Source organism: Bos taurus, chromosome 14, assembly GCF_002263795.3.
Source record: "Bos taurus isolate L1 Dominette 01449 registration number 42190680 breed Hereford chromosome 14, ARS-UCD2.0, whole genome shotgun sequence".
NCBI lineage: Eukaryota > Metazoa > Chordata > Mammalia > Artiodactyla > Bovidae > Bos > Bos taurus.
This window is the reverse complement of record NC_037341.1, coordinates 2,757,987-2,782,025: the sequence shown is the minus strand read 5'-3', so window position 1 is coordinate 2,782,025 and position 24,039 is coordinate 2,757,987. Positions and strand designations below refer to the sequence as shown.

Genomic DNA, 24,039 nt, shown 5'->3' with positions numbered 1-24,039 from the left:
TTCTTTAAGGGAGACACTTCTTGGGGGGCAGTCTGGTTTCAGAGTAGACATCCCCTGGGCCGCCAGCCTGCTGGGGCCCGAGACAGCCCCGGAGGCAGCGGACTGTCTTCCCTGCCTCTTTTAGAGGTCACTCGTTTTGTCTTGCATCTGTCCTATCTCAGCGTTTCCCTAGCTCCAGGCCACCTCCTCAGGGACGAGGGGGCTGGGGTAGTTTCTTGGTGATTGAATTTAGGGAAGTATCTTTACTGTAATTGTATTATGTTAAACACAATAGAGTTCCAGAAATAGATGAAACCATCGACTTTCTCTCTTTTTTCCTGATAAGGTGTTTACAAAGGACACGTCCATCCATCCTCATACAGACACCCCCAGCCCCACCCACTAAAGGAGCACAGACCCAGCCTGTCCCTGCGCTGAGGTTGCGGTCACCACACTCGGCTCTCCAGGGTTTCCTTGTATGTGTGTGTGTGTTGTCCACGCTTATTAAATGACATCATAGTGTCTATTTTCCTGTGACTGTTCTTTTTACTCACCACTGGGTCAGTGAATCACTGCTAAACGTCACCCCGTGGTGCAGGTGGACGCTGATCAGTGCTCAGCGGAACCTTATGCTTTTGTCAAGCACTCCTTGTGCACCTAGCACTTTGTGCCAGACACAGAGCTGGGCACCGGGAACTGATAAGACAGGGTAAGAACAGCGTGCCCGGGGTCCTCCGGCCATGAGCACTGGGCAGGACCCATGTCAGGGCAGATTCTAATTCAGCTCTTGGTTGGGGTTCAGTCCCTAAGGCTCCTCTGTCCTCCATTGTCTCCCAGAGTTTGCTCAGATTCATATCCTTTGAGTCGGTGATGCCATCCAACCATCTCATTCTTTGTTGTCCCCTTATCCTCCGACCCTCAATCCTTCCCAGCATCAGAGTCTTTCAATGAGTCAGCTCTTCTCATTAGGTGGCCAAAGTATTGGAGCTTCAGCATCAGTCCTTCCAGTGAACATTCAGGGTTGATTTCCTTTAGGATGGACTGGTTGTATCTCCTTGCAGTCCAAGGGACTCTTCAGCTCTGCTACCAGCCAAAGTTGTTGTGCATGGCAGCGGTCAGCATACAGTTGGCATAAATGTTTGTTGAGCAGAGCTAAAGGTTTTTATTTGTAGGAGGGAAGGCTGTTACTTCCATTTTGCAACTGACAGAATGTAGCATCAGCCCAGTGATTTTGAAGCCTGGCTTAGGTCGCCCAGGGTGCCTGTAGGACCACAGCTGCCTGGGTTCGGCCAACGCCCGGCCCTCCACAGCTCAGGGAGGGGCCCGGCAGAAGGGTTTGTTGAAACGTTCCATGGAGTCCTTTCCTGCAGCCAACATGAAGACTGTGTGCACTCTGCAAAATCCCGCGAGATGCTGAGGGCAGACTGGGCAGTCTCCATGTGGGCCTGGGCGGTCTGCATTCCCAGCACACGGCTTCCTCTTATTCATTAGTTTTTTAAAGAGGAAGCAAAGTTTAATGATGGGGTATGGCTGGTTGGGCAGAAACGCGCTGCTTGGGCAGGGCAGGCTCACTGGGCAAGGGGGCCCTTCCTGCAGCATGGTTACCCTGACGACCAGCAGCACCTGCGCTGTCTGCTGTGACCCCATCACCTCACATCTCTCCGTGATGTGGGCATCACCTGACGCCCTCTACCTGAGCCTACGTGCCGTCTATCATAACTGCCCTCTCTGGCTGTGTTACATTCTCCCATCCTTTCTGCCACAGGAGAGGGAAGAAAGGGCCCAGACCTCCCCGCCCCACACACACAAGCGGCCTGCAGAGTGTCCCATTCGATGTCCACAGGCCTGCCAACGTCTTCTGTCCCGGAGGCTCCTCTGCCCGCCGCCTGCCTGTTCCCCGTGCGGTCTTCCTGCACGAGTGGGAGGAGGTGGGGTAGGGCAGGGGCAGGTCAGGTAGCCTGCAGGGAAGCCTGAAAGTACCACGCATCTGGGGGGAACGTGGGCGAATCTGGGGAGCACAGGAGGGGCACAGGCAGAGGCGGGGCTGGAGCGAGCCCCCAGGGTGGACGTTTAATCCAGGGGTGAGTGATGGCTGGCCTGCCCGAACAGTGACAATGCCCACATGCTGTCGTGTGGACAAGACTGTTCCTACTGATCACTGATCACTGATCACCTACTTTCTCCCTTCTTCAAGGGACAGAGGGATGTTGCCTTCAGAATGTCTACCAGTGTTTGCCAGACCAGACTTGTTTTTCCCCTATGTCTGTGGTTGTTACGGCAAGGTTTTTTCATTGGAGACCATTTCGCTTTCATATCAACCACCAAGTCCTCAATAAACTGGTTACATTTGCATATTTATATCTACATACGAAGATATTACACCCTATCACATTTGGCTCTGAAGCAGCAAAGGAAACAGTCGAGAAAGCTGTGCATCTGGGCACTAAACCAGCTGGGGAGATGTGGGAGAGTGAGGTCACAGCTTTTTCATTCAAAGTAAAAGCATATCTGTTTATCCATCCATCCACTGATGGATGTTTGGGTTATTACCTTCTGGCTATTCTAAAAATGCTGTTAAAAACATGGGAGCACAAACACTTGAGTCCTGGCTTTCAGTTATTTTGCACGGCTATCCAGGAGCTGAACTGCTGGATCAAATGGCAATTCTACGTTTAATTTCTTGAGAAACAGCCATACCATTTTCCACAGTGACTGCACCATTTTACATTCCTACCAACAAGGTACAAGGGTTCCAATTTATCCACACCGTGGCCAACAGTAGTCCTTTTTATTTTATTTTTTAATAGTAGCTATCCTAGTGTGTGTGAGGTGGGGTTTGATTTACATTTCTCTAGTGCTTAGTGAACACATATTCCTGTACTTTTTGTATATCTTCTTTGGTGAAACATCTATTCAATCCTTTATACATTTAAAAAAATTGCGTTGTTTTGTTGTTGAGCTATGGACTATTAATCCCTATTAATCATGTATCTGATAATATATGATTTGCAAACATTTTCTCTTATTCTGTGGATGGTCTTTTTGCTTTTTCCACATTGCCCTCTGTTGCACCAAAACTGTTTAGTTTTGATGAAATCATCTACTTTTCTTTCATTGCCTGTGTTTTTGAGATCAGATGCAAAGCACTGCTAAATCCAATGCTATGAAGCTCCCCCACCATTTCCTATATTTTTTCAAAAGAATTGTTCAGTTCAGTTCAGTTCAGTTGCTCAGTTGTGTCCGACTCTTTGAGACCCCATGAATCGCAGCACGCCAGGCCTCCCTGTCCGTCACTAACTCCCGGAGTTCACTCAGACTCACATCCATCGAGTCAGTGATGCCATCCAGCCATCTCATCCTCTGTCGTCCCCTTCTCCTCCTGCCCCCAATCCCTCCCAGCATCAGAGTCTTTTCCAGTGAGTCAACTCTTCACATGAGGTGGCCAAAGTACTGGAGTTTCAGCTTTAGCATCATTCCTTCCAAAGAAATCCCAGGGCTGATCTCCTTCAGAATGGACTGGTTGGATCTCCTTGCACTCCAAGGGACTCTCAAGAGTCTTCTCCAACACCACAGTTCAAAAGCATCAATTCTTCGGCACTCAGCCTTCTTCACAGTCCAACTCTCACATCCATACATGATCACTGGAAAAACCATAGCCTTGACTAGACGGACCTTTGTTGGCAAAGTAATGTCTCTGCTTTTGAATATGCTATCTAGGTTGGTCATAACTTTCCTTCCAAGGAGTAAGCGTCTTTTAATTTCATGGCTGCAGTCACCATCTGCAGTGATTTTGGAGCCCCCAAAAATAAAGTCTGACACTGTTTCCACTGTTTCCCCATCTAATTCCCATGAAGTGATGGGACCGGATGCCATGATCTTTGTTTTCTGAATGTTGAGCTTTAAGCCAACTTTTCCACTCTCCTCTTTCACTTTCATCAAGAGGCTTTTTAGTTCCTCTTCACTTTCTGCCATAAGGGTGGTGTCATCTGCATATCTGAGGTTATTGATATTTCTCCTGGCAATCTTGATTCCAGCTTGTGCTTCTTCCAGCCCAGCGTTTCTCATGATGTACTCTGCATAGAAGTTAAATACGCAGGGTGATAATATACAGCCTTGATGTACTCCTTTTCCTATTTGGAACCAGTCTGTTGTTCCGTGTCCAGTTCTGACTGTTGCTTCCTGACCTGCATACAGATTTCTCAAGAGGCAGGTCAGGTGGTCTGGTATTCCCATCTCTTTCGGAATTTCCCATAGTTTATTGTGATCCACACAGTCAAAGGCTATGGCACAGTCAATAAAGCAGAGATAGATGTTTTTCTGGAACTCTCTTGCTTTTTCCATGATCCAGCGGATGTTGGCAATTTGATCTGTGGTTCCTCTGCCTTTTCTAAAACCAGCTTGAACATCAGGAAGTTCACGGTTCACATATAATCCTTACAAAAATGCCCAAAGAAGTGTTGATAGACTGCACTCCTTATAAATACTATTAAAAAATAACTTATGGAATCCAAATTCCATTCCAGAAAATTAACCATTTCAAGGTAAACAACTTCAGTTCAGTTCAGTCGCTCAGCCGTGTCCGACTCTTTGCGACCCCATGAACTGCAGCACACCGGGCCTCCCTGTCCATCACCAACTCCCGGAGTTCACTCAGACTCATGTCCATCGAGTCAGTGATGCCATCTAGCCATCTCATCCTCTGTCGTCCCCTTCTCCTCCTGCCCCCAATCCCTCCCAGCATCAGGGTCTTTTCCAATGAGTCAACTCTTGGCATGAGGTGGCCAAACAACTTAGCGTCATTTAGTAAATTCACAGTGTATGCGTGCCTCCTATTTCTGCATCAGAAGCATTTTCATACCTGTTTTCCCACTTGATCTACACAGTAATCCTGAGAGCCAGGCCGAACGGTAAACAAATTACACAGGCTGAAGGGGAGGGGGGGAAACTATTTCTGAAAGACTGTTGCCAGGCAGGTACTGTGCCAGCAAGTTCTTTAACTCATCAACTTAAAGAACTCAAGTTCTCACCTTGACTCTGATGTGATACCCACCCCGGCTGTGAGCTTGTCAGCTGGGCTCAGCTGCTCCCTTCTTCCCTCATCTGGATGTCAGCCTCTAAGTGACCCTTTCACGCACTGGCGATTTCGATTGCTGGCTACGTCCACTTCTATCTCCAGTCCATCAGCACTCTCAAGAATGGGGCAAATCTTACTGCAGGCACTAGGAAGTCCCTAGGGAATGAGCAACAGGGGCTCATCAGAAAGCAAGAGTGAGGTGCTAGGAGTCCTTTCAAGGTCACCTGGTCCCTTCTCCAATGCTAATGATGAGGAAAGGAAGGCCCTAGAAAAGGGGGAATTGCATAGCCCCGTCCACAGCCCAGCGGGACTTTCTTAAGCTCCCCTCCTTAAACCCTTCCACCTGCAGAAGGAAAAGGGACACCTGCGCCTGTGTGAACCTCACCAGGTTCCCACCGAGATCGCTGCCTCGTGTTTACCTCCTGAGTCCTGGCCACACCCGGCAGCGTGTGAACACACAGGAAGCCAAGGCTGGGGCGGCGAGGAATGCGACCTCAAGCTCACACAGCTCACTCGGGGCAGACGCCAGCCCAGGTCCCTGCACACCCACGGCTCTGCTGTGCACACCTCCAGCAGCGTCTGTGGTCCTCCTGAGGACTGCACGTTCTCAGGTGACAGACTCCACCCTGCCCTCCGCTGAGGCCTCCAGCAACCCCAACACAGTGGAGAGAGCCAGACCAGTGTGAGCAAAATCGGTCTTTCCTTTAAAGTCAGTGGCTGCCATTACCCGTCACGGCTTACCAATGAAGGCCAGGGATGTCGGGCAGCCGCCAGATCTGACTCATGATCTTAGATGACTTAACAGTGAAACACAAATCCCGCGTGAGTCAGGCTGCAGCTGGTGGGGCCTCACCAGGCTGGAAACGTTGAAGGAATCCTTTGGCCTCCGGATCCACCCCACCCCAACCCTGTTTTGATTTTGACCTTGCTTTGTTGTTATTGTTTGACATTATTATTAAGCATTTCAGGGTTTTTTTTTTTTTTTTTTTTAAGAATCATATATTATTAGAACTAGAAAAGTTCCTTTGCCATCATTTCCCACCCGGTTTTACAGATGCTGTCCAAGGTCTGCTGGGAGGCAAAAATAGGACTGGGGCCTGTGTCCCCCCCGAGTTCTGTGCCAGTGACCGGGCACCGAAACCAGCCTCTTGGCCTCAGCCTGTGGCTGGGGAGGCTCACGGTCCACTGGGAACAAGCCAGGCCTGCCGCTGGTCGGGGAAGAACTCTGTCCATCCACCGACTCTCCTCAGTCCTGCGCTCCCCGGATTCTATTCTAGCCCCGCCCACCCCGCCCCCTTTCCTGCTGAATTTTACTCAATCTCATAGCGGATTTGGGCAGCCTTAGGTTAAGCAGGCAAAGTTATTAACCGGGCGCCCTTGGCTCGCTGGCCTTTCCTGCCATCCAACGCCCGGCCAGGCCAACTCCACGGCCCTGCTTGCAGGAGGGCTTCCTGGAGTCGGCGGCGGCACGAGGGGGCCCTGGCCTTTTACTCCTTCCAGGGTTGGGCTCAGGGACTTGCAGGAGACTCCCGCACCCTCGGCGCTCGTGGGCTGGTCCGAGCCCACCTGGCGACCCCGCCACCCCTTCCGGGTTTCCCGGGAGCGGAGGCGGCCGGCTGGGAGAGGATAGGCTGACGGATTGGTGAGTTGGGATCGCAGACGCCGCGCACGCGCGGGAGCCCGCCGAGCCGTTTAGGAAATGACTAGCTCGCGCGCCAGGCCCCGGGCCAGTCCCGCAGGCCCCGCCCCTCTCCGACAGGCCCCGCCCTGCCCGCTTCGCCTCTCCAGGCTCCGCCCCCCTCCGATAGGCTCCAACCTCCCCTCCCCGCCTCTCCAGGCCACGCGCCCACACCTGGCCCCGCCCCGCGCCCCGCCCAGCGGACAGCGATGTCCGAGGACCAGCCGGCTGCCGCTAGCGCGGGTGCTGGGCAGAGCGGCGGGCGGGGTTGCGGCCCGAAGTCCGGGCCGGGTGGCCCGAGGCGCCCGAGCCCGGTGTGCCCAGTCGGCCTCGGCCGCGGCGGCGGGGCAGCCATGGCGGAGGCCGCGCCGCATCACCCGGCGCTGCCCTCGGGGTTGCTGGAGCTGTGCGCGCTGCTGGGGGCCCCTCGGGACAGCCTTCGCTGCTCGGAGCAGGTGAGGGCGCGGCGCGGTCACGGCGCGGGCGGGGCGGGGCAGCGGCGACGGGCCTGTGCGCACGGAGCCCCAGGCGTCCGCGGGGCTGGGGCGCTGCGCCCGGGTCCGGCGCGGCGGCCGCCTCAAGCCGCCGGTGTGGGAGCAGCTGCCGGCCGGCCCCCCAGCCGCTGTGGAGTCGCGAGCGGCTGCGGGCTAGGGGCTCCCGCCCGCTCCGCTCCTTCCGGAAAACAGCTCCGGCGGGACCCGGTGCAGGTGCACCGCGGAGAGCCGGCTGGAGACAGCGCGCGTCCGTCGGCCTGCTTCTTAAGCGCTTCGGCCGCTCGGCTTTTCCGTCTCAGGGCGCCCATCTGGGCCAGGTGGAGACGCGGCCGGGCCGCCTGCACTTCCGAGGCGTCCAGGACCAAATCTTTGTCCGCTGTTAAGTGATTTTACTCATTCCACAGATTCTGTGTCTCCTAGGTGCCGGGGCTCTTCTAGGCAGGTCATAAGGATGTTTTTGGTAGATTTAAGGACCGCCTTAATGTATTTTGCATTTAGATGGTAAGCGATGAAAGGAGCTGTTTTTCTCTGTAAAACACTTTACAATCCGCCTCCCCCTGTTCTCCGCTCTGCACCCTGGTAGCAGAAGTGTCAAGCTCCTATCCCTTTCTCTGGGACGGCAGCTTGGGACATTCTTGTTTCTTCCCTGTGTTCTCACTTTTTCTTAGTTCCGGAGCCCTGGCTCTCTCTGGAGTGGGTCTGCGGCCCTCCCCCTTGTTCCAGATGCCTGTGACGCTGTCATTTTTCTCTTGGTAGTGGCGATGCCCGGTGTGTTCAGAGTCCCTGACCCTGCTGCCCTTACGCCAGCAGGTCCTTTCCTCTGGTTCCGGATGACATTAAGGAAAGGCAGAGAAAGGCATTTGAGTATTTAAGGCAGCCGGGTTGAATGGACATTACCCAGAGGCACTAAATGTTGTAAAATGATCCTGATACATGTCTGGTAATGGCTTAGTGGTCTCTACTCCTTGGCTTTATATAAGGCCAATTTCCACAATTTCTGCATTTCCCTCCTCCTCTCTGTCAACCCTCTCAGTCTGGGTCCCTCTTTGATCTATTGTGTCCTCTGACCCTTGTGGATTGAGTCAAGCCATCTCCCTGCCTCTCAGTGCCAAGTGGCATTCCCCCCTTTTTCTTCTGACGGGAAATGACCTGGTTTCGGTTGTGGTCTTCTCTGCAGTTAGGCTGTCTTGTGTCTCTAGTGATTACAACACTGTCTCTTAGTTGCCATGATGTGAAGGGATGAATCAACTGGAGTAGTTACAGTGGTACTTTCCTGAGCTAAACAGACTACAGCGTTTCCCAAGGCAAGTGGGCAGTCGGCCATTCTGCATTTGAGTCTTCATCCTCTTTTTATACTTTGCTTCTGTTAGGGCTTGGGCAGACGGTGGAAGGAACAGTGGTTGAAGGAGCAGGAGAAAAAGCATTGTGGTGGGATGGAGTAACATCCTCCTTCTAAGACCAACATTAATGTTACAGGTAACCGAACGTAGGATATCATTCATTCAGTTCTATTTTCAGCTGTTATATTATTTTAAATGTTCAAGTCTTTTCAGTTCAGTTCACTTGCTCAGTCGTGTCCGACTCTTTGCAACCCCGTGGACTGCAGCACACGAGGCCTCCCTGTCCATCACCAACTCCCAGAGCTTACTCCAACCTATGTCCGCCGAGTTGGTGATGCCATCCAACCATCTCATCCTCTGTCGTCCCCTTCTCCTCCTGCCCTCAATCTATCCCAGCATAGGGTTTTTTCAAATGAGTCAGCTCTTCACATCAGGTGGCCAAAGTATTGGAGTTTCAGCTTCAACATCAGTCCTTCCAATGAATATTCAGGACTGATTTCCTTTAGGATGGACTGGTTGGATCTCCTTGCAGTCCAAGGGACTCTCAAGAGTCTTCTCCAACACCACAGTTCAAAAGCATCAATTCTTCACCACTCAGCTTTCTTTATAGTCCAACTCTCACGTCCAAACATGACTACTGGAAAAACCACAGCTTTGACTAGATGGACCTTTGTTGGCAAAGTAACATCTCTGCTTTTTAATATGCCATCTAGGTTGGTCATAACTTTCCTTCCAAGGAGTAAGCATCTTTTCATATCATGGCTGCAGTCACCACCTGCAGTGATTTTGGAGCCCCCCAAAAATAAAATCTGCCACTGTTTCCACTGTTTTCCAAGTCTTTTAAATGAGGTTTAGGTTTTACTTCTTAAAAATCATCGTTTGTCTCTGATTCAGTCATTCCTATTTGGTGACACATGAAAACAGAAACCCAGAGATATGAGCCAGGACCAGTTTGATGTTAGGCTAGTGTAGTGTCCTAACTTTTTGTTTTATTTATTCCTTAGATAGGGTGCTGTTTGTTTTATTGAGGTTAGTGACAAAGAATTCAAGCATACAGTTCAATCCCTAGTGAGTTATTGTGGTCAGTTACATTTCCCTCCACTCATTGGTTGCTATGGAGACTAGACGCAGAGATGCGAAGGCATCCATCATAAATCCGTCACAGGATGATGGAAAAGTGCTCAGAGCCCCTTTCATAGTGTAGGTGACTGGCGTAAATCTTGTGTATGGAAGCACATTTTTATGTGTTTTTTTTTTTAGAGGTAAGCCTTCTGGCTTTCAATTTCTAGAGCAGCACCATCTGACAGAACTTTCTAGATGATGACAACCAGTACTGTTCACCTTCACCACACAGTGTGGTAGCCACTGGCCGCAGGTGGCTACTGGCTGCCTGAAGTGTGGCTAGTGCCACTGAGGAACCAAATTTTATATTTCACTTAATTTTAATTAATTTAAGTAGTCAGATGTGGCTACTGGTGACTGTGTTGGACTTTCCTGGAGCATTAAAAAAAACAACAACTCTATTTCTGTTTTATTTCACAAATGACAGCCAGTCCCATAGTGAAAATCAATGCCTTTATATCATCTAACGAATTTAGAGTGTTGTGGTTTTTACTTTTTAGTAAGTTCTTGTCTGGGAGACGAGAGCAGGAAACTACCCTGGGTGGAGTCTGTGAAAAAGGACCTCGTCTTCCTCCTGGGGCTGGGGCGGGTGAAGGGCGGTTGCAATATGTATCAGAGAGTAACATGAACCCTTTGGGGTCAAAGGTTGAACTTTCAGGAGTTTAGTGTAATTACAGAGTCGGGGATGCCCGAGCATGTACAGGTAACTGCCCGTTGTTTAGCGTGATGCAGACTTGAGAGCAGCCCAGCTGTCTGTCAGAAGGGGACTGGGCAAAAGCAGTGCTAAACTGTCCACAGTGGGACACCCCAGAGGGTCCACATGGGCTCCCCTGGTGGCGCTGGTGCTAAAGATCCCACCTGCCAGTGCAGGAGACGTAACAGATGCGGGCTTGATCCCTGGGTCGAGCAGATTCCCTGGAGGAGGGCATGCAGCCCACTCCAGTGCTCTTGCCTGGAGACGCGCATGGACAGAGGAGCTTGGTAGGCTCCAGTCCGTGGGGTCACAAAGAGACAGGACTTAGCACAAAGTGTCAACAGGGGAGTCAGCACACTGTATGGTTACATGGGGAAAGGCTAATGAAGTCATTTAAATATGGTGATTGCGTTTATGAAAAATCGTTTATACGTTTAGGAAAGGATCAGCCTGTGTCCCATGCGATGTGGAGCATGGCTTTAGAGGCGTGGGATTGTGGGGGAGGCATTCCCTTCCTATTGTTATTGTTACTATTTTTTTTTAAATGAGACTGTATTGCTTATCTAATCAGAGAAGACAACAGGGATTTCCATTTTGGGGACAACAAAGACAGATGTGTGAGGAACGGCCAAGTCCAGGTTGGCTGCGTTGTGGCCACATGACTTTCACTGACTGAAGGGAACTAGTGGGAGTTCACGGGCTTGAGCATAATTTTCCGTGCAGACTGAGCACGCCTCCAGAGATCACGAGTGCCAGGGGACTGGATGAACAGCACCCCCACAGGGCCATCCTGTGTGCTGACCGTGGGGCCAGAAAGAGGAGGGCAGCACATCCCCGCCCCACCCTTCTGAGGGTGACACAGGACCACTGTGTCGGCAGCGACGCTCTGGGGGTGCTGTGAGAGGGGAGGTGGACTCTGGATGGTGACATTCCAGGAGGTGGTGAGCCAGGCGTGAGGCCGGAGGGGGCGTGCGGCCCTGGCTGCAGGATGAGGAAAGGCCCCCTCCAGTGAGTGTGAGAGAAGAGCAGTCGCTGGTGAGGAGGGGGGCTGAAGCATGAGCTGGGCACTGTCCCGCAGAGCAAAGAGCAGGAAGAAGCACAGCATTGTGACAGGCGCGTGTATCGAGGCGACTGAGGACTTGAGCATGACTGAGACATGAGCAGCTTGGGCACCCTGGCTTTGGAAGCGGGCCGGCTGCTGCCTGGGTGCACAAGCAGTGCGGGGCCTGTCTGACCCAGGATACGTGCGCTGTGGGACCCCTGCATGGAGTACGTAGTGAGGATGGTAATGAGTAGAAACAGAGACCTTTTTTTAGGTCTGGCTTCCCAGGCAGTGCTAGTGGTAAAGAACCAGCTTGCCAATGCGCAAGACGTAAGAGGTGCAGGTTCGATCCCTGGGTCGGGACAATCCCCTGGAGAAGGGCATGGCAACCCACTCCAGTATTCTGGCCTGGAAAATTCCATGGACTGTATAGTCCCTGGGGTGGCAAAGAGTCAGACATGACTGAGCAACGTTCACTTTCACTTTTCTAACGACGACAACAAAAGCTGTCTCGTGCCGTGTGGAGAGGGCCTGTCTGTTCCTCTGGCTGTGGACTGTGATCTGCTCCAGGAGCTGTTGCACCCTGAGGGGAGGCACTGCCCAGTCTCTGTGGATGCAGCATCTCACACGAGGAGGAAGTAGACCAGCACGTGTTCATAGTGGATTGGTCTAAACTGCTGGAGTTTGATAGGAAGGTTTTAGAGAAGGTTTCACGTGTGTGAAGACAAGGTTTCCTTTCATACACGAAGATTTTAAATTATACAGTAAGGATTTCCCATGTTTGGTCTTGGTTCCTACTGATCAAGGACCTACTGGTCCTTGGCATTAACTTTTCCCCCTAAGAATAAGCAAACTTTATCTGAATTCAGATTACATCTCATGAACATGAGCCTGTTGAGCTCAGAGTGTATTTCCTGACTGAAAATGCTGTTATTATAGAAGTCCTTTGAAGTCTAGGTGTCCCCTGTTATACCTCTGATTCTTACTGAAATGTTGTTGCTGGCTGTTCTTCTTTGCCAATCAAGGTCACATTTTTCTGGTGACAGTGGTGTTCTTCCTCATGCCATTTCTAGGCTCCCTCAAAGGCCCTAGGATACCCACTCCCCACCGTGCCCCAGGCCACCTCTTTCCTTCCCTACCTTTTATACCCAGAGAGTCCTGTTTTAAACTTGGCTATCTTTAGCTGGCTCAGCACCCCCTCCTCCTCACTCACAGACTGAGGTTCATATGCCTTCCTTGGAAGATCTGACATCAACCTGGTGCCTGTGTTTGTTTAGTCGTAACTCACCAGAAAGAACTCCCTTAGGTATTTAGTTTGATAGGAAAGAGTTAGAAGATGCCTTATGTTATATGGGGGAAGGGTGAAAAGATAAAAGCTTAACAAAATCTTGGACCAAGTTAGAGCTGAAAAGAATTGAGGCTAAAAGAGCCCCTTTTGTGGATGCTGGGATGGCCATGCAGATGGGGGAGGAGGCAGCTGCTCTCTGTGTCCAGCAGGGCCTCCCTCACTCCCCTTTGCGTCCCTCTACGTCAGAGGCGACACAAGCAGCATGCGTGCTGGGCCGGCTGGCATGGCAGTCTTGTTGTTCAGTTGCTAAGTCATGTCCGACTCTTGGTGAGCCCATGGTCTGCAGCACGCCAGGCTACCCTGTCCTTCACTATCTCCTGGAGCTTGCTCATACTCATGACCATTGAGTCAGTGATGCCATCCAACCATCTCATCCTCTGTCGTCCCCTTCTCCTCTTGCCTTCAATCTTTCCCAGCATCAGGGTCTTTTCTTAATGAGTCAGTTCTTTGCATCAGGTGGCCAAAGTATTAGAGCTTCAGCTTTAGCATCAGTCCTTCCAATGAACATTCAGGGTTTATTTCCTTTGGGATTGACTGGTTTGATATCCTTGCGGTCCAAGGGACTCTCAAGAGTCTTCTCCAGCACCACAGTTTGAAAGCATCAATTCTTTGGCACTCAGTCTTCTTTATAGTCCAACTCTCACATCCATACCCGGATACTACTGGAAAAAAGCATCCTACTGGAAAAAGCATAGCTTTGACTCTATGGACCTTTGTCAGCAAAGTGATATATTTGCTTTTAATATGCTGTCTAGGTTTGTCATAGCTTTTCTTCCAAGGAGCAGGCATCAGGCACATGTCAGTAAATGTGTCTGTGTGGATCTGATAAGATGCAGAGCCCTTCTCGGGGCTCACCCTCTGCACCAGCCTCTGAGGGGGCTCAGGAGCTTCCTGGGGGCCCACGGGGGTTGAGCACTTGAACTGGGTCCCTTCTCTTAGTCCCTGAACTCACCTCTTGAAAGGGAAGCTCAGAGGGGCCAAGTAATCTGCTGTGGTTCTCATAGTGCTGGGATCTGAACTCTGGTCTCTATCGTGGTGCCGGAGCCTTGGAGCCGAGGGACCAGTTTGGTGTCCCTGTCAGCAGCTGAACGACCAGGCTCTGAGAGGGTCTGTTGCTCGCCTGAGAGTCCCTAAAAGCAGGTCTTATCATCTTGAGCTGCTGGTGGGAAAAGCCAGGCACAAGCTGCTGAACTCGCCTGGGGTTTGGGGGCTGGAGAGGCCAGAAGACAGGCCATGGATGCTCCCATGAGGGCTGGACAGCAACAGGGCCTCGGTGCTGACTCTCATTTCCACCTGCCCCAGGTTGCCCAGAGGAAGGGAGTCAAGGGCCCGTCTTTTCTGGATCCAGAGGTGCTGTCGGTCTTCGTGCCTCCTTTTGTCATGAAGGAGGACAGTCAGCCGGCTGCCTCGAACTGCACGACACCGGGTAAGAACAGGAAGCGCTCCTTCCGGAAGAAGAGAGAGAGGCCCAGAGTGGAGCTGGGGAAGGGCGTCCCCGGTGGCCCCAGGGGCCCAGACCCCGAGGACGTGAACATCCCCAACGGTGTGGACCTGCTTGCTCTGCCGCAACTCTGCTTCCCAGGTAAGCATGGGCCGGCCTTTTCCTCCATGAGCCAGTTCCTGCTGATGAGCGGGCTTCTGTTCTGGCTTCACTTTCTCCCCGGTTGTAGAGAACTTGGGTCAGAGGACTTGACAGAAGGGCCTGTCTGGAGGCTCTGCCAAGAAGTTGATGGGGTTTCCTGGTCTTCGGGATTAAAACCGGCAGAGGCAGGGACACCCGTTCCCCGCTGGGCTTGGGACCCAGTCTCTACTCCAGGTGCAGCCTGAAGGTTCTGCCTGGGGTCCTGTCCCCCTGACCCTTCACGAAGGCTTCAGAGCACAGGGCACCTGCAGAGACACTGCTGCTGTGGGGGGTGGGGCACTGAGGAAGGTGCTGCACGGCTGGAGGAGTTAGCATGACTGGCCATCAAAGAGCCACATGTGACCGTGAGGTGGGGGGCACATGTCCTGTAGCTTATGGTTAGCCCAGGCCTCAGGGCAGACCCCACATGGCTGGAGTAAAGCTCCTTCTTCCTTTTCTCTGCCTACAGGGGGCTTGTGTGTGGCCTCTGAGCCCAGAGAGGACTGTGTCCACTTTCTGGTGCTGACCGACATCTGCGGCAACAGAACCTACGGCGTGGTGGCGCAGTACTACCGGCCCCTGCACGTACGTGGTTCACACAGCTTCCTTCTGAAGCCGGGTCTAGGTTGTGGGGTTATTTTGCAGTGAAATACACACTACGTGGCAATCACCATTTTAACCGTTAAAAACGTGTAGTTCAATGGCATCCAGTACGTTCGCCGTGCAGAGCCACCATCCCCACCGTCTAGTTCCGGGACATGTGTGTCACCCCAGAAGGTGGCGGGGTCTCACTGGCAGCACTCGCCAGTCCCTGCTGCCCCAGCCCTGGGCCACTGCTCGTCTGCTCTCTGCCTCTGGGCTTTGCCTGCTCTGGACATTTCATGTCGGTGGAGCCATGCGACACGCGTCCTTCTGTATCTGGCTTTTTCCCACTTAGTGTGATGTCTTCAGAGCTCATCCATGTTGGAGCACATGTCAGGGCTTCCCTCCTTTGCACGGCTGTGGGATATTCCACGGTGTATATAAACCACATCCTGCTCCTCCACTCCTCAGCTGAGGGAACTTGGGGTTGTTTTGCCATGTGTCAGGTGCCTGGGCTTAGGTTTTGAGAAGATGACTCAGCCGTCAAGCATTTGGGGGGTGTTTTCTGGGCAGGGCCACTGTGTATGACCCAGCTGGCCTTGGGGAGTTTGTAGGGACCATGATGGACTGGAATGTACAGGGTAATCGGCTGCCTACTTCCAACCCTGAAGAATACTCCCCTAAGGCCCAGATGAGAGGTCCCTGATATTTTTTACATAGTTAAAAAAATTTTTTTATTGAAATATAGTTGATTTACAATATTGTATTAGTTTCAGTGTGTGGCAAAGTGATTCAGTTATATATGTATATATACATACAGTTTTTAAGATCTTTTCCTTTATAGGTTATTACAAGAGGTTGAGTAAAGTTCCCTGTGCTATACAGCAGGTCCTTGCTGTTTATTTTATATGTAGAAGTATATATATTTTAATCCACAAATCCTAACTTATCCCTCCCCCTTTACCCTTTGGGTCACCATAAATTTGTCTTCTGTGAATTTATTTCTGTTTGTAAATGAGTTCAGTGTCTCATCATTTTAGATCCTACATAGAAGCAGTGTCACATGATATTTGTCTTTCTCTGGCTTACTTCGCTTAGTGCGATAACCTCTAGATCCATCCATGTTACTGCAAATGCCATTATTCCATTCTTTTTTATGGCTGAGTGATATTCCACTGTGCATATTCACCGCCTCTTCTTCATCCGTTCATCTGTCGAGGGACACAGCTTGTTTCCGTGTCCTGGCTACTGTAAACAGTGCTGCTGTGGACCTTGGAGGGCATGTATCTTTTGGAATTATGTTTTCTCCACACACATGGTGGGCCCTCCGATATTGTGCCCTTTGTGAGCTGTGCAGAGAGCTGTGCCTTTAGGAATCCCGCTGCTGTGTTCTTTTCTGGCGGACATCCCCCCATCATGGGCCGAGGCCTCTCCTGCCCCCTCCTCAGTCCACGATGCCCACCTGGCTCCCAGCCCTCTTGAATATGGCCTTTTGCCTAAGTGGGGCCCCCTTCTTGTGTCTCACTGTATTCTGACTGTGCACCCCTCTCACTGAAGGCAGCGAGCTTCTCCCAGGCAGGGTCCAGTCTTACTGTCTCTGTAGCCCCAGCACCTCACTCAGAGCGAGCTCCGCACGGGCTCCGTCAGTGCTGGTGAAAAGGTTGGTGCTCTCTCTCGTGAGGCGGTGACGCAGGCGGGACCAGCCAGATGTGCTGTCCAGCCCCCGTCCAGGCTTCTCTCTGGAGATGCAGGCACCATTGAAGATGGAGACCGGGATTTGCCAGGGTTTGACGGGAAGTGACGGTGCGGTTGCTTTTCTCCAGGATGAGTACTGCTTCTACAACGGCAGGACGCACTGGGAGGCGCTGGGGCCGGGCGGGAGCGCGGCCGGCTGCTTCGTGCCCTTCGCGGTGTGCGTGGTCTCCAGGTTCCCCTATTACAACGCCCTCAAGGACTGTCTTTCCTGGTGAGTCTGCACCCTGGGCAGCCGGGCTTCTGGGCTCCCACACCCAGAGGACTCCCCTGGTGGTGAGAAGTCCTGCAACTCCTGGAGCAGAGATTTCAGCTCTGATTAGCAACGCAGAAGACGATGTTTGGATGCTTGTATTTATTTTGTGATTTGATTTTTCTTTCAATTTCAGTTTATTGACTCATCTGAAGTTCTGTAAAGATTTCGAAGTTGACAATCACATAAAAGATTTTGCTGCAAAACTATCTTTAATACCTAGCCCACCACCTGGACCACTCCATTTGGTAATGAAATCCAAATTATCTTGGTTTTTTTTCTTTGCAAATAGTAAAAGTAAGATGATGAAGATGGTTTGTTTATTTTTAATTGACATATAGTTGATTTACAATGTGTTAATTTCTGCTATATAGCAAAGTGATTCAGTTATACATATACATACATTCTTTATATTCTCTTCCATTCTGATTTATCATAGGATAGTGAATGTAGTTCTCTATGCTGTACTGTTGGATCCTGTTTATCCATTCTGTATCTGATAGTTAGCATCTGATAGTCCCAAACTCCCACTCCAGCCCTCCCCAGTCACTCCCCTTTCGCATCCACCAGTCTGTTCTTACATCCGTGAGTCTGTCTCTGTCACGATAGCTTCATTTGTGTCATATTTTAGGTTTCACATGTAACTGATACCATATGGTGTTTGTCTCTCTCTTTCTGACTTAGTCTGATGATCTCTAGTTGCATTCATGTTGCTGCAGAGCACATTATTTCATTCTGTTTTTATGGCTGAGTAGTAGTCCATTATATATAGGTACCACATCAGTGAAGATGGCTTACTCTTTTAAATGCTTTTAAGTTCTAGCTTTGTTTAAATTTTGCTTCTCAAGTTCCTTACAGAAGCATTTTATGCGTTGTGTCCAAAGGTTAGGAAACTAGAAGTAAATTAGAAAATTTGTCTTCTAAAAATTTAAAAATAAAATTTCGGTTTAAAGTCAAATATTTAGGCCTGAGTTTTGCTGAGTGGCTCATGATTAACAGATACTGAGCTAGTAATAGGCCCCTTTGGTGGTTAACATGTTAATTCATTACTGGCTATTCAGAAAACACGTCAAATTTACTTACATTACAAATCCCCCCCCTTTTTTTTGGTCTTGATTCTGAGGTTTATATTTAATTTATTGATGTTTTTTCTTGTCCAGTGTAGTTAGTAAAAAGCAAGTGGCTTGGTTTTTTTGTTATTCATAGTGCCCTTGTGTTATTTAATTGATAGACAAGGGTTCCCAAACCGGGCTCTGTGAAACATGCCAGACTGCTAAGCTGTGTGATGAAACCTGTTTGAGTCAACGATTTCCAAACTAATTTAACTGCGGGATGCTTCCTTTTTTTGAAAACAAACATGTATTAAATAAATGTCTTGAAGTACATAGTAAATGTTAATTTCACTCTGGTAGTTCCTTCTGGAAGATTTTACCTATACATCTTGTTTTTTCTATGTTTTGATTATTATGGACAGTTGAGAAATTATTAGGATATTTGTGATTATTATTTATTATTAAAGTATATACATTTTTGTATTACCCTAAACCCAGCAGTCTGCTTGCGAGGGACATCCCACCAAGTACATTTCCCGGCGCAAGGCGGGCAAGATGTCTGTCTGTCCAGGTTCCAGTCTCAGAACCCTTGTGGGGAACGCTTGTTGGATTTCCGTATCAGGCAGTCACCTTTACTATGTGGATAACTGGTACTTTCTTTACATAAACATAAACAAGAACATAGTTTATGTTCTTGTTCTAGAAACTCAACCCCTGCACACTGAGGCCCTGCTACAGCAGTGAACCAAACTCCCTGAGTTCAGAACAGTGTTAGGGTTACTAATTTGTAGTAGTCTGCCTCTGAGCATAGGTCATGTGTAAATAGTACTTAACGCCAGTTTTCTGTATCTTCGACTCTTGGAGTAACTAATACTTTGTTCCTACATTTCTACCACCTGGAGTGGGAAAGCTTCCTGGGGAAGTTGTTTTGGGGCGGGTTCGAGGGCATCTTCTGGACGCTTCTTTGCCCCACGTCCACCTCTCAGTCACACCTGGGTCCACCTCCAGCAGCTCTTTGCAGTTCCCCTGCTTCCACTGCTGCCGCGGTTCTGGGCCACCAGCTTCTCCCACCTGCACGACTTAGGGAACCACTGGCCTGTCCACTTCATTTGTTTTTTAAAGTTTTTATTTATGTTCGTGTCTGTTTTTGGTTGTGCTGGGTCTCCGTTGCTGCAGGCGGGCTTTAGTTGCGGTCGGCAGAGTTGCCGTGCATGGCCTTGTTGTGGAGCGTGGGCTCGCGGCGCTCAGGCTTGGTACTTGTGGCTCCTGGGCTCCAGAGCACAGGCTTGGCAGTTGTGATGCGTGGGTTTTCGTTGCCCTGTGGCATATGGAATCTTCCCAGACCAGGGACTGAACCCATGTCCCATTGACAGTGGATTCTTAACCACTGAAGCACCGGAAAAACCCTCCACTTCCAGTCCTGACCTTGCATTCAGCCTGTCCTTTGCTCAGTGGATAGAGAGATCCTTAAACTCTGTACTTTCCTTTTGGACTTAAGACCCCCCACTGGTTTCTCCCTGGCCCCTGCACCCAGCCCTGCCTCCCCGTGTCACCATCCGGCTCCGTCTGTGCCACGCAGTCCTGGCTCGCTGTCGTCCAGCTGCACCGGGCCCGTGTCATCCCTTGCACAGGACCTTCGCACGTGCTGGCCCCCCTCCAGCTCCTGCCGCTCTCTCAGGCCTGGCTCGGGTGCCAGGTCTCAGCGCTGCCCCTCTCACACTGTCCAGCACGGCCTCTCGCTCTCCCGCAGAGCTCAGCACAGCGGCAGTGTGGGCTTGAGTGTGCCTGTTTTCTGTTTAACATCCACTTCCTCCATCGGACTCTGGGCCACAGGAGCATAGAGGCCGTGCTCAGAGCTGCATTTCCAGCACTTGGCTGCTGCCCCGCAGAGCACTGTTCAGTGAGTGAACGAAAGGATGTTCTGGCATCACCAGCAGTGCTGAGTCAGGGCCTGCGTGCTGGGGCTCGTGGTTTGTCATGGGCTACGTTTGGATCAGACTTGTCCCTGGGCTCCTCCACTAACAAGTCTAATTAGCTGTGGGGTCCCAGTTGGTGTGGTGGCCATCATCTGTTGTAGTGCGAGTTGTAGAACTGTGGCTGTTAACTTGTGAAGAAACCTAAGAGGTCAGTTTCATCTGATGCAGGAGCTGATTAAGCAGTGTTTTCCAGAACCCACTGCAAACCAGTGTCAGACACCCCATCTGCCCATGTAAGAGCCCTTGCTGAGTGCGCCTGTGTGCCTGAGGCCAGGGCAGGCTTAACCCTGCTGTTCCCAGCTCTCCACCTCTTCAGAGGGACCCTGTCTTCCTCCTTCACATCTGCCTTCTGCTTCAACCTTTAACACATAATAAGCATCTTGTGAATGTGGGATTTGAATTTGAAGCATCATTTTAAAATAATATCATTTACTAAGATAAAGTGTCCTTAAAATTTTTTTGAATTCTGTATCTTTAAGGAGCTCTGGGGAGTCCCCGGTGGCTCGGTGGTAAAGAACCCACCTGTGGTGCAGGAGCCATGGGAGACTCAGGTTGAATCCCTGGGTTAGAAAGACCCCCTGGAGGAGAACTTGGCAACACACTCCAGTATTCTTACCTGGGAAATCCCACGGACAGAGGAGCCTGGTGGGCTGTAGTCCATGGGGTTGCAGAGTCGGGCATGACTAAAGTGACTTAGCACGCTCGCAAGGAACTTTGTTAAATTGCAAATATAAGCAAATATATAGTAAGTAGTAACCACAAATAATGTATACTGGTTAAGATTGGTTTGAACATGCTCGATTAAGAATTTGTGCTAATCAAACTGGATATTTGGGAGGCAGTTTATCTTTGTTTTGTCAATGAACAATTTGCTGTTTAAAGAGTTTAAGGGAGTCTGGGTGAGAAAGACATTCAGTTCAGTTTAGTCACTCAGTTGTGTCTAACTCTTTGGACCCCATGGACTGCATCACGCCAGGCCTCCCTGTCCATCACCAACTCTGGAGCTTCCTCAAACTCATGTCCATTGAGTTGGTGATGCCATCCAACCATCTCATCCTCTGTCATCCCCTTCCCCTCCCACCTTCAATCTTTCCCAGCAATAGGGTCTTTTCGAATGAGTCAGTTCTTCACATCAGGTAGCCAAAGTGTTGGAGTTTCAGCTTCGGCATCAGTCCTTCCAATGAATGTTCAGGACTGATTTCCTTTAGAATGGACCGGTTGGATCTCCCTGCAGTCCAAGGGGCTCTGAAGAGTCTTCTTCAACACCACAGTTCAAAAGCATCAATTCTTCTGCTTTCTTTATAGTCCATCTCTCACCCCCATACATGACTATTGGAAAAACCACAGCTTTGACTAGACAGACCTTTGTTGGCAAAGTAATGTCTCTGCTTTTTAATATGCTGTCTAGGTTGGTCATAGATTTTCTTCCATGGAGCAAGTGTCTCTCAATTTCGCGGCTACAGTGATTTTGGAGCTCCAAAAAATAAAGTCTGTCACTGTTTCCACTGTTTCCCCATCTATTTGCCATGAAATGATGGGACCAGATGCCATGATCTTAGTTTTCTGAATGTTGAGTTTTTTTTTTTTTGGCTGCACAGGGTCTTTTGTGGCATGTGGGATCTAGTTCCCCCACCAGGGATCAAACCAAGGGCCTCAGCATTGAGAGCTCAGAGTCTTAGCCACTGGACCACCAGGGGAGTCCCTGAATATTGAGTTTTAAGTCAACTTTTTCACTCTTCTCTTTCACTTTCATCAAGAGGCTCTTTAGTGTAGGGAATATGCTATGCATAGGCCTGTACTGTAATTAACAGGGCTTCTTTGAAAAATAAGAACTACTTTCTCATAGCACCCAAGCAAAGGGCTGGGAGCAATAAAAAGTACATCGTAGAAAAACATCTTGAAAACGATATGTTGAATTACTGATGCGACTGATGGAAAACCGTTAGTGACTCTTCTCCTTACTGGAGCCTTGAGGGCGTTGCTGAGAAAGGTTGTCACTAGCTGAGGGGCTAAACAGAGTCATGAAAGGCCTGAAGGTTTGATATTGAGGACTGTACGTTGTATATCTTTATCCCCGATCTGAGATTGTAAAAAACAGATATCTCTAGAGCACCTACAAGGAAGTAGATGTTAGCAATAAAAAGCACGCAAGTATTAGGATCTGGGCTTTTGCCTGCGAGGGGCATCAGCCCCCTGATCCCCACCTTATTTCTGAGTCTTGTTTTCCTTACTCTTCTGTGGCACCGCTCCCTCAGGTCGATTCATTGTTGGGCTGGTCCCAACACTTCAGTCCTTCACTTTCTGCCATAAGGGTGGTGTCATCTGCATATCTGAGGCTATTGATATTTCTCCTGGCAATCTTGATTCCAGCTTGTGCTTCTTCCAGCCCAGTGTTTCTCATGACGCACTCTGCATATAAGTTAAATAAGCAGGGTGACAATATACAGCCTTGACGTACTCCTTTTCCTATTTGGAACCAGTCTGTTGTTCCATGTCCAGTTCTAACTGTTGCTTCTTGACCTGCATACAGATTTCTCAGGAGGCAGGTCAGGTGGTTGGTCTGGTATTCCCAAAAGACGTTAGGTCCTCAATTTGTCATGAAACGTTCCTGGGAGTTCTGTTTATCTCTAGATGGTTTTATTTCTGTGACATTGGAGGTGACAACATGAGTCTTCGAAAGTGTCTTCTAACTCAGATGCTTTCTGAGCCCAAATGGTGAATTTCAGTGCCTTTCGGCCTCTGCTGGAAGCAGCTCCCTGAGCCAATGATGGAAACTGGTTGTTGCAGATATTTAACATGAAACCACTACAGATCGTGTTTCCCTCGAGAGCGGACCCCGAAAGCCCCCTCATCGACCTGGACCTTCACCTGCCCTTGCTGTGCTTCAGACCTGAGAAGGTGCTACAGGTATGCGCCCTCCACACCTGTGAGCACCTCATGCTAACTGGCCTAACGGGACGTCAAAGAGAGGTTCTGCCTTTTTTTGCTTAAAACCAACTTTCACCGCAGAGCACACTGTTGGGGTCAGGGTGGTCTGGGTTCTGGCCAACGGATCGGGGGAGTCAGCGGGGAGCTGCCCTGCGTCTGGCCTCCCTGGGTGGCACCCTCACGACGCTTCAGGCTTGTGCTGTCCCCCGCCTGCCCCCCAGATCCTCAGCTGCCTCCTGACGGAGCAACGCGTCGTCTTCTTCTCGTCCAGCTGGGCTCTGCTGACGCTTGTGGCCGAGTGCTTCATGGCCTACCTGCACCCGCTGCAGTGGCAGCACACCTTCGTGCCCATCCTGTCTGGACAGATGCTGGACTTCCTCATGGCGCCGACCTCCTTCCTCATGGGCTGCCACCTCGACCACTTTGAGGAGGTCAGCAAGGTGAGCACCTGCTGCTGGATTCAGAGCGCTGAGTCACGTGACTTTGAGAGGACGCGTGGGGAGCTGCTGGGCGGCGAGGGCGGGCACAGAGGACTGGGGCAGCTCCAGCACAGGGCACCGGCGTGCCCTCTTTGTCCTCGGGGTGTGCTCAGGGCCCGCGCTCTGAGCGTCACACCTGACACCGTGTCTCAGGTTTGCAGGGAGGTGAGGGCAGGCGTCAGAGTCGAGGTCACCTCTGCTGCGTACTAGTTATGCGACCCTGAGTGGCTTACTGGCCTTTGCTAAGCCTCAGTCTCCTCATCTGTGAAGTGGGCACGGCTGCAGCCTCCTGGCAGGGTTCTGGCTCAGGAATATCCCCCCCGTCATGGCCAGGGTTCTGGCTCAGGAATATCTCCCATTCCTCCTGACAGGTTTCTGGCTCAGGAATGTCCCCTATTCCTCCTGGCAGGGTTCTGGCTCAGGAATATCTCCCGTTCCTCCTGGCAGGGTTCTGGCTCAGGAATGTCCCCTGTCCCTCCTGGCAGGGTACTGGACTTGGTGGATGGAAGCCACCATGATGCTGTTCCGTATTTTCCATTTTCACTTTTATTGATTAAGCCTCTGCTGTTCATTAGTACTGTGAACTTACTTCCTAGATGAATGAAGGTGCATGCTTGGTGTCCGA

General features: G+C 50.5%; 1 protein-coding gene across 3 annotated transcripts in view; it reads left to right on the top strand.

Annotated features, from left to right (window-relative positions):
• The first annotated feature begins 6,967 nt into the window (after positions 1-6,967).
• The window catches only part of DENND3 (DENN domain containing 3), a 50,416-nt gene continuing 33,344 nt past the window's right edge, over positions 6,968-24,039 (top strand). For all 3 annotated transcript variants that reach the window (XM_025002007.2, XM_005215308.5, XM_002692572.6), the window contains exons 1-7: positions 6,968-7,186; positions 14,074-14,353; positions 14,862-14,977; positions 16,798-16,940; positions 17,116-17,227; positions 22,795-22,914; positions 23,157-23,375. In XM_025002007.2, the coding sequence (XP_024857775.1) occupies positions 7,085-7,186; positions 14,074-14,353; positions 14,862-14,977; positions 16,798-16,940; positions 17,116-17,227; positions 22,795-22,914; positions 23,157-23,375 (1,092 nt within the window). In that variant the 5' untranslated portion in view covers positions 6,968-7,084. The remainder of the gene's footprint in view (positions 7,187-14,073; positions 14,354-14,861; positions 14,978-16,797; positions 16,941-17,115; positions 17,228-22,794; positions 22,915-23,156; positions 23,376-24,039) is intronic.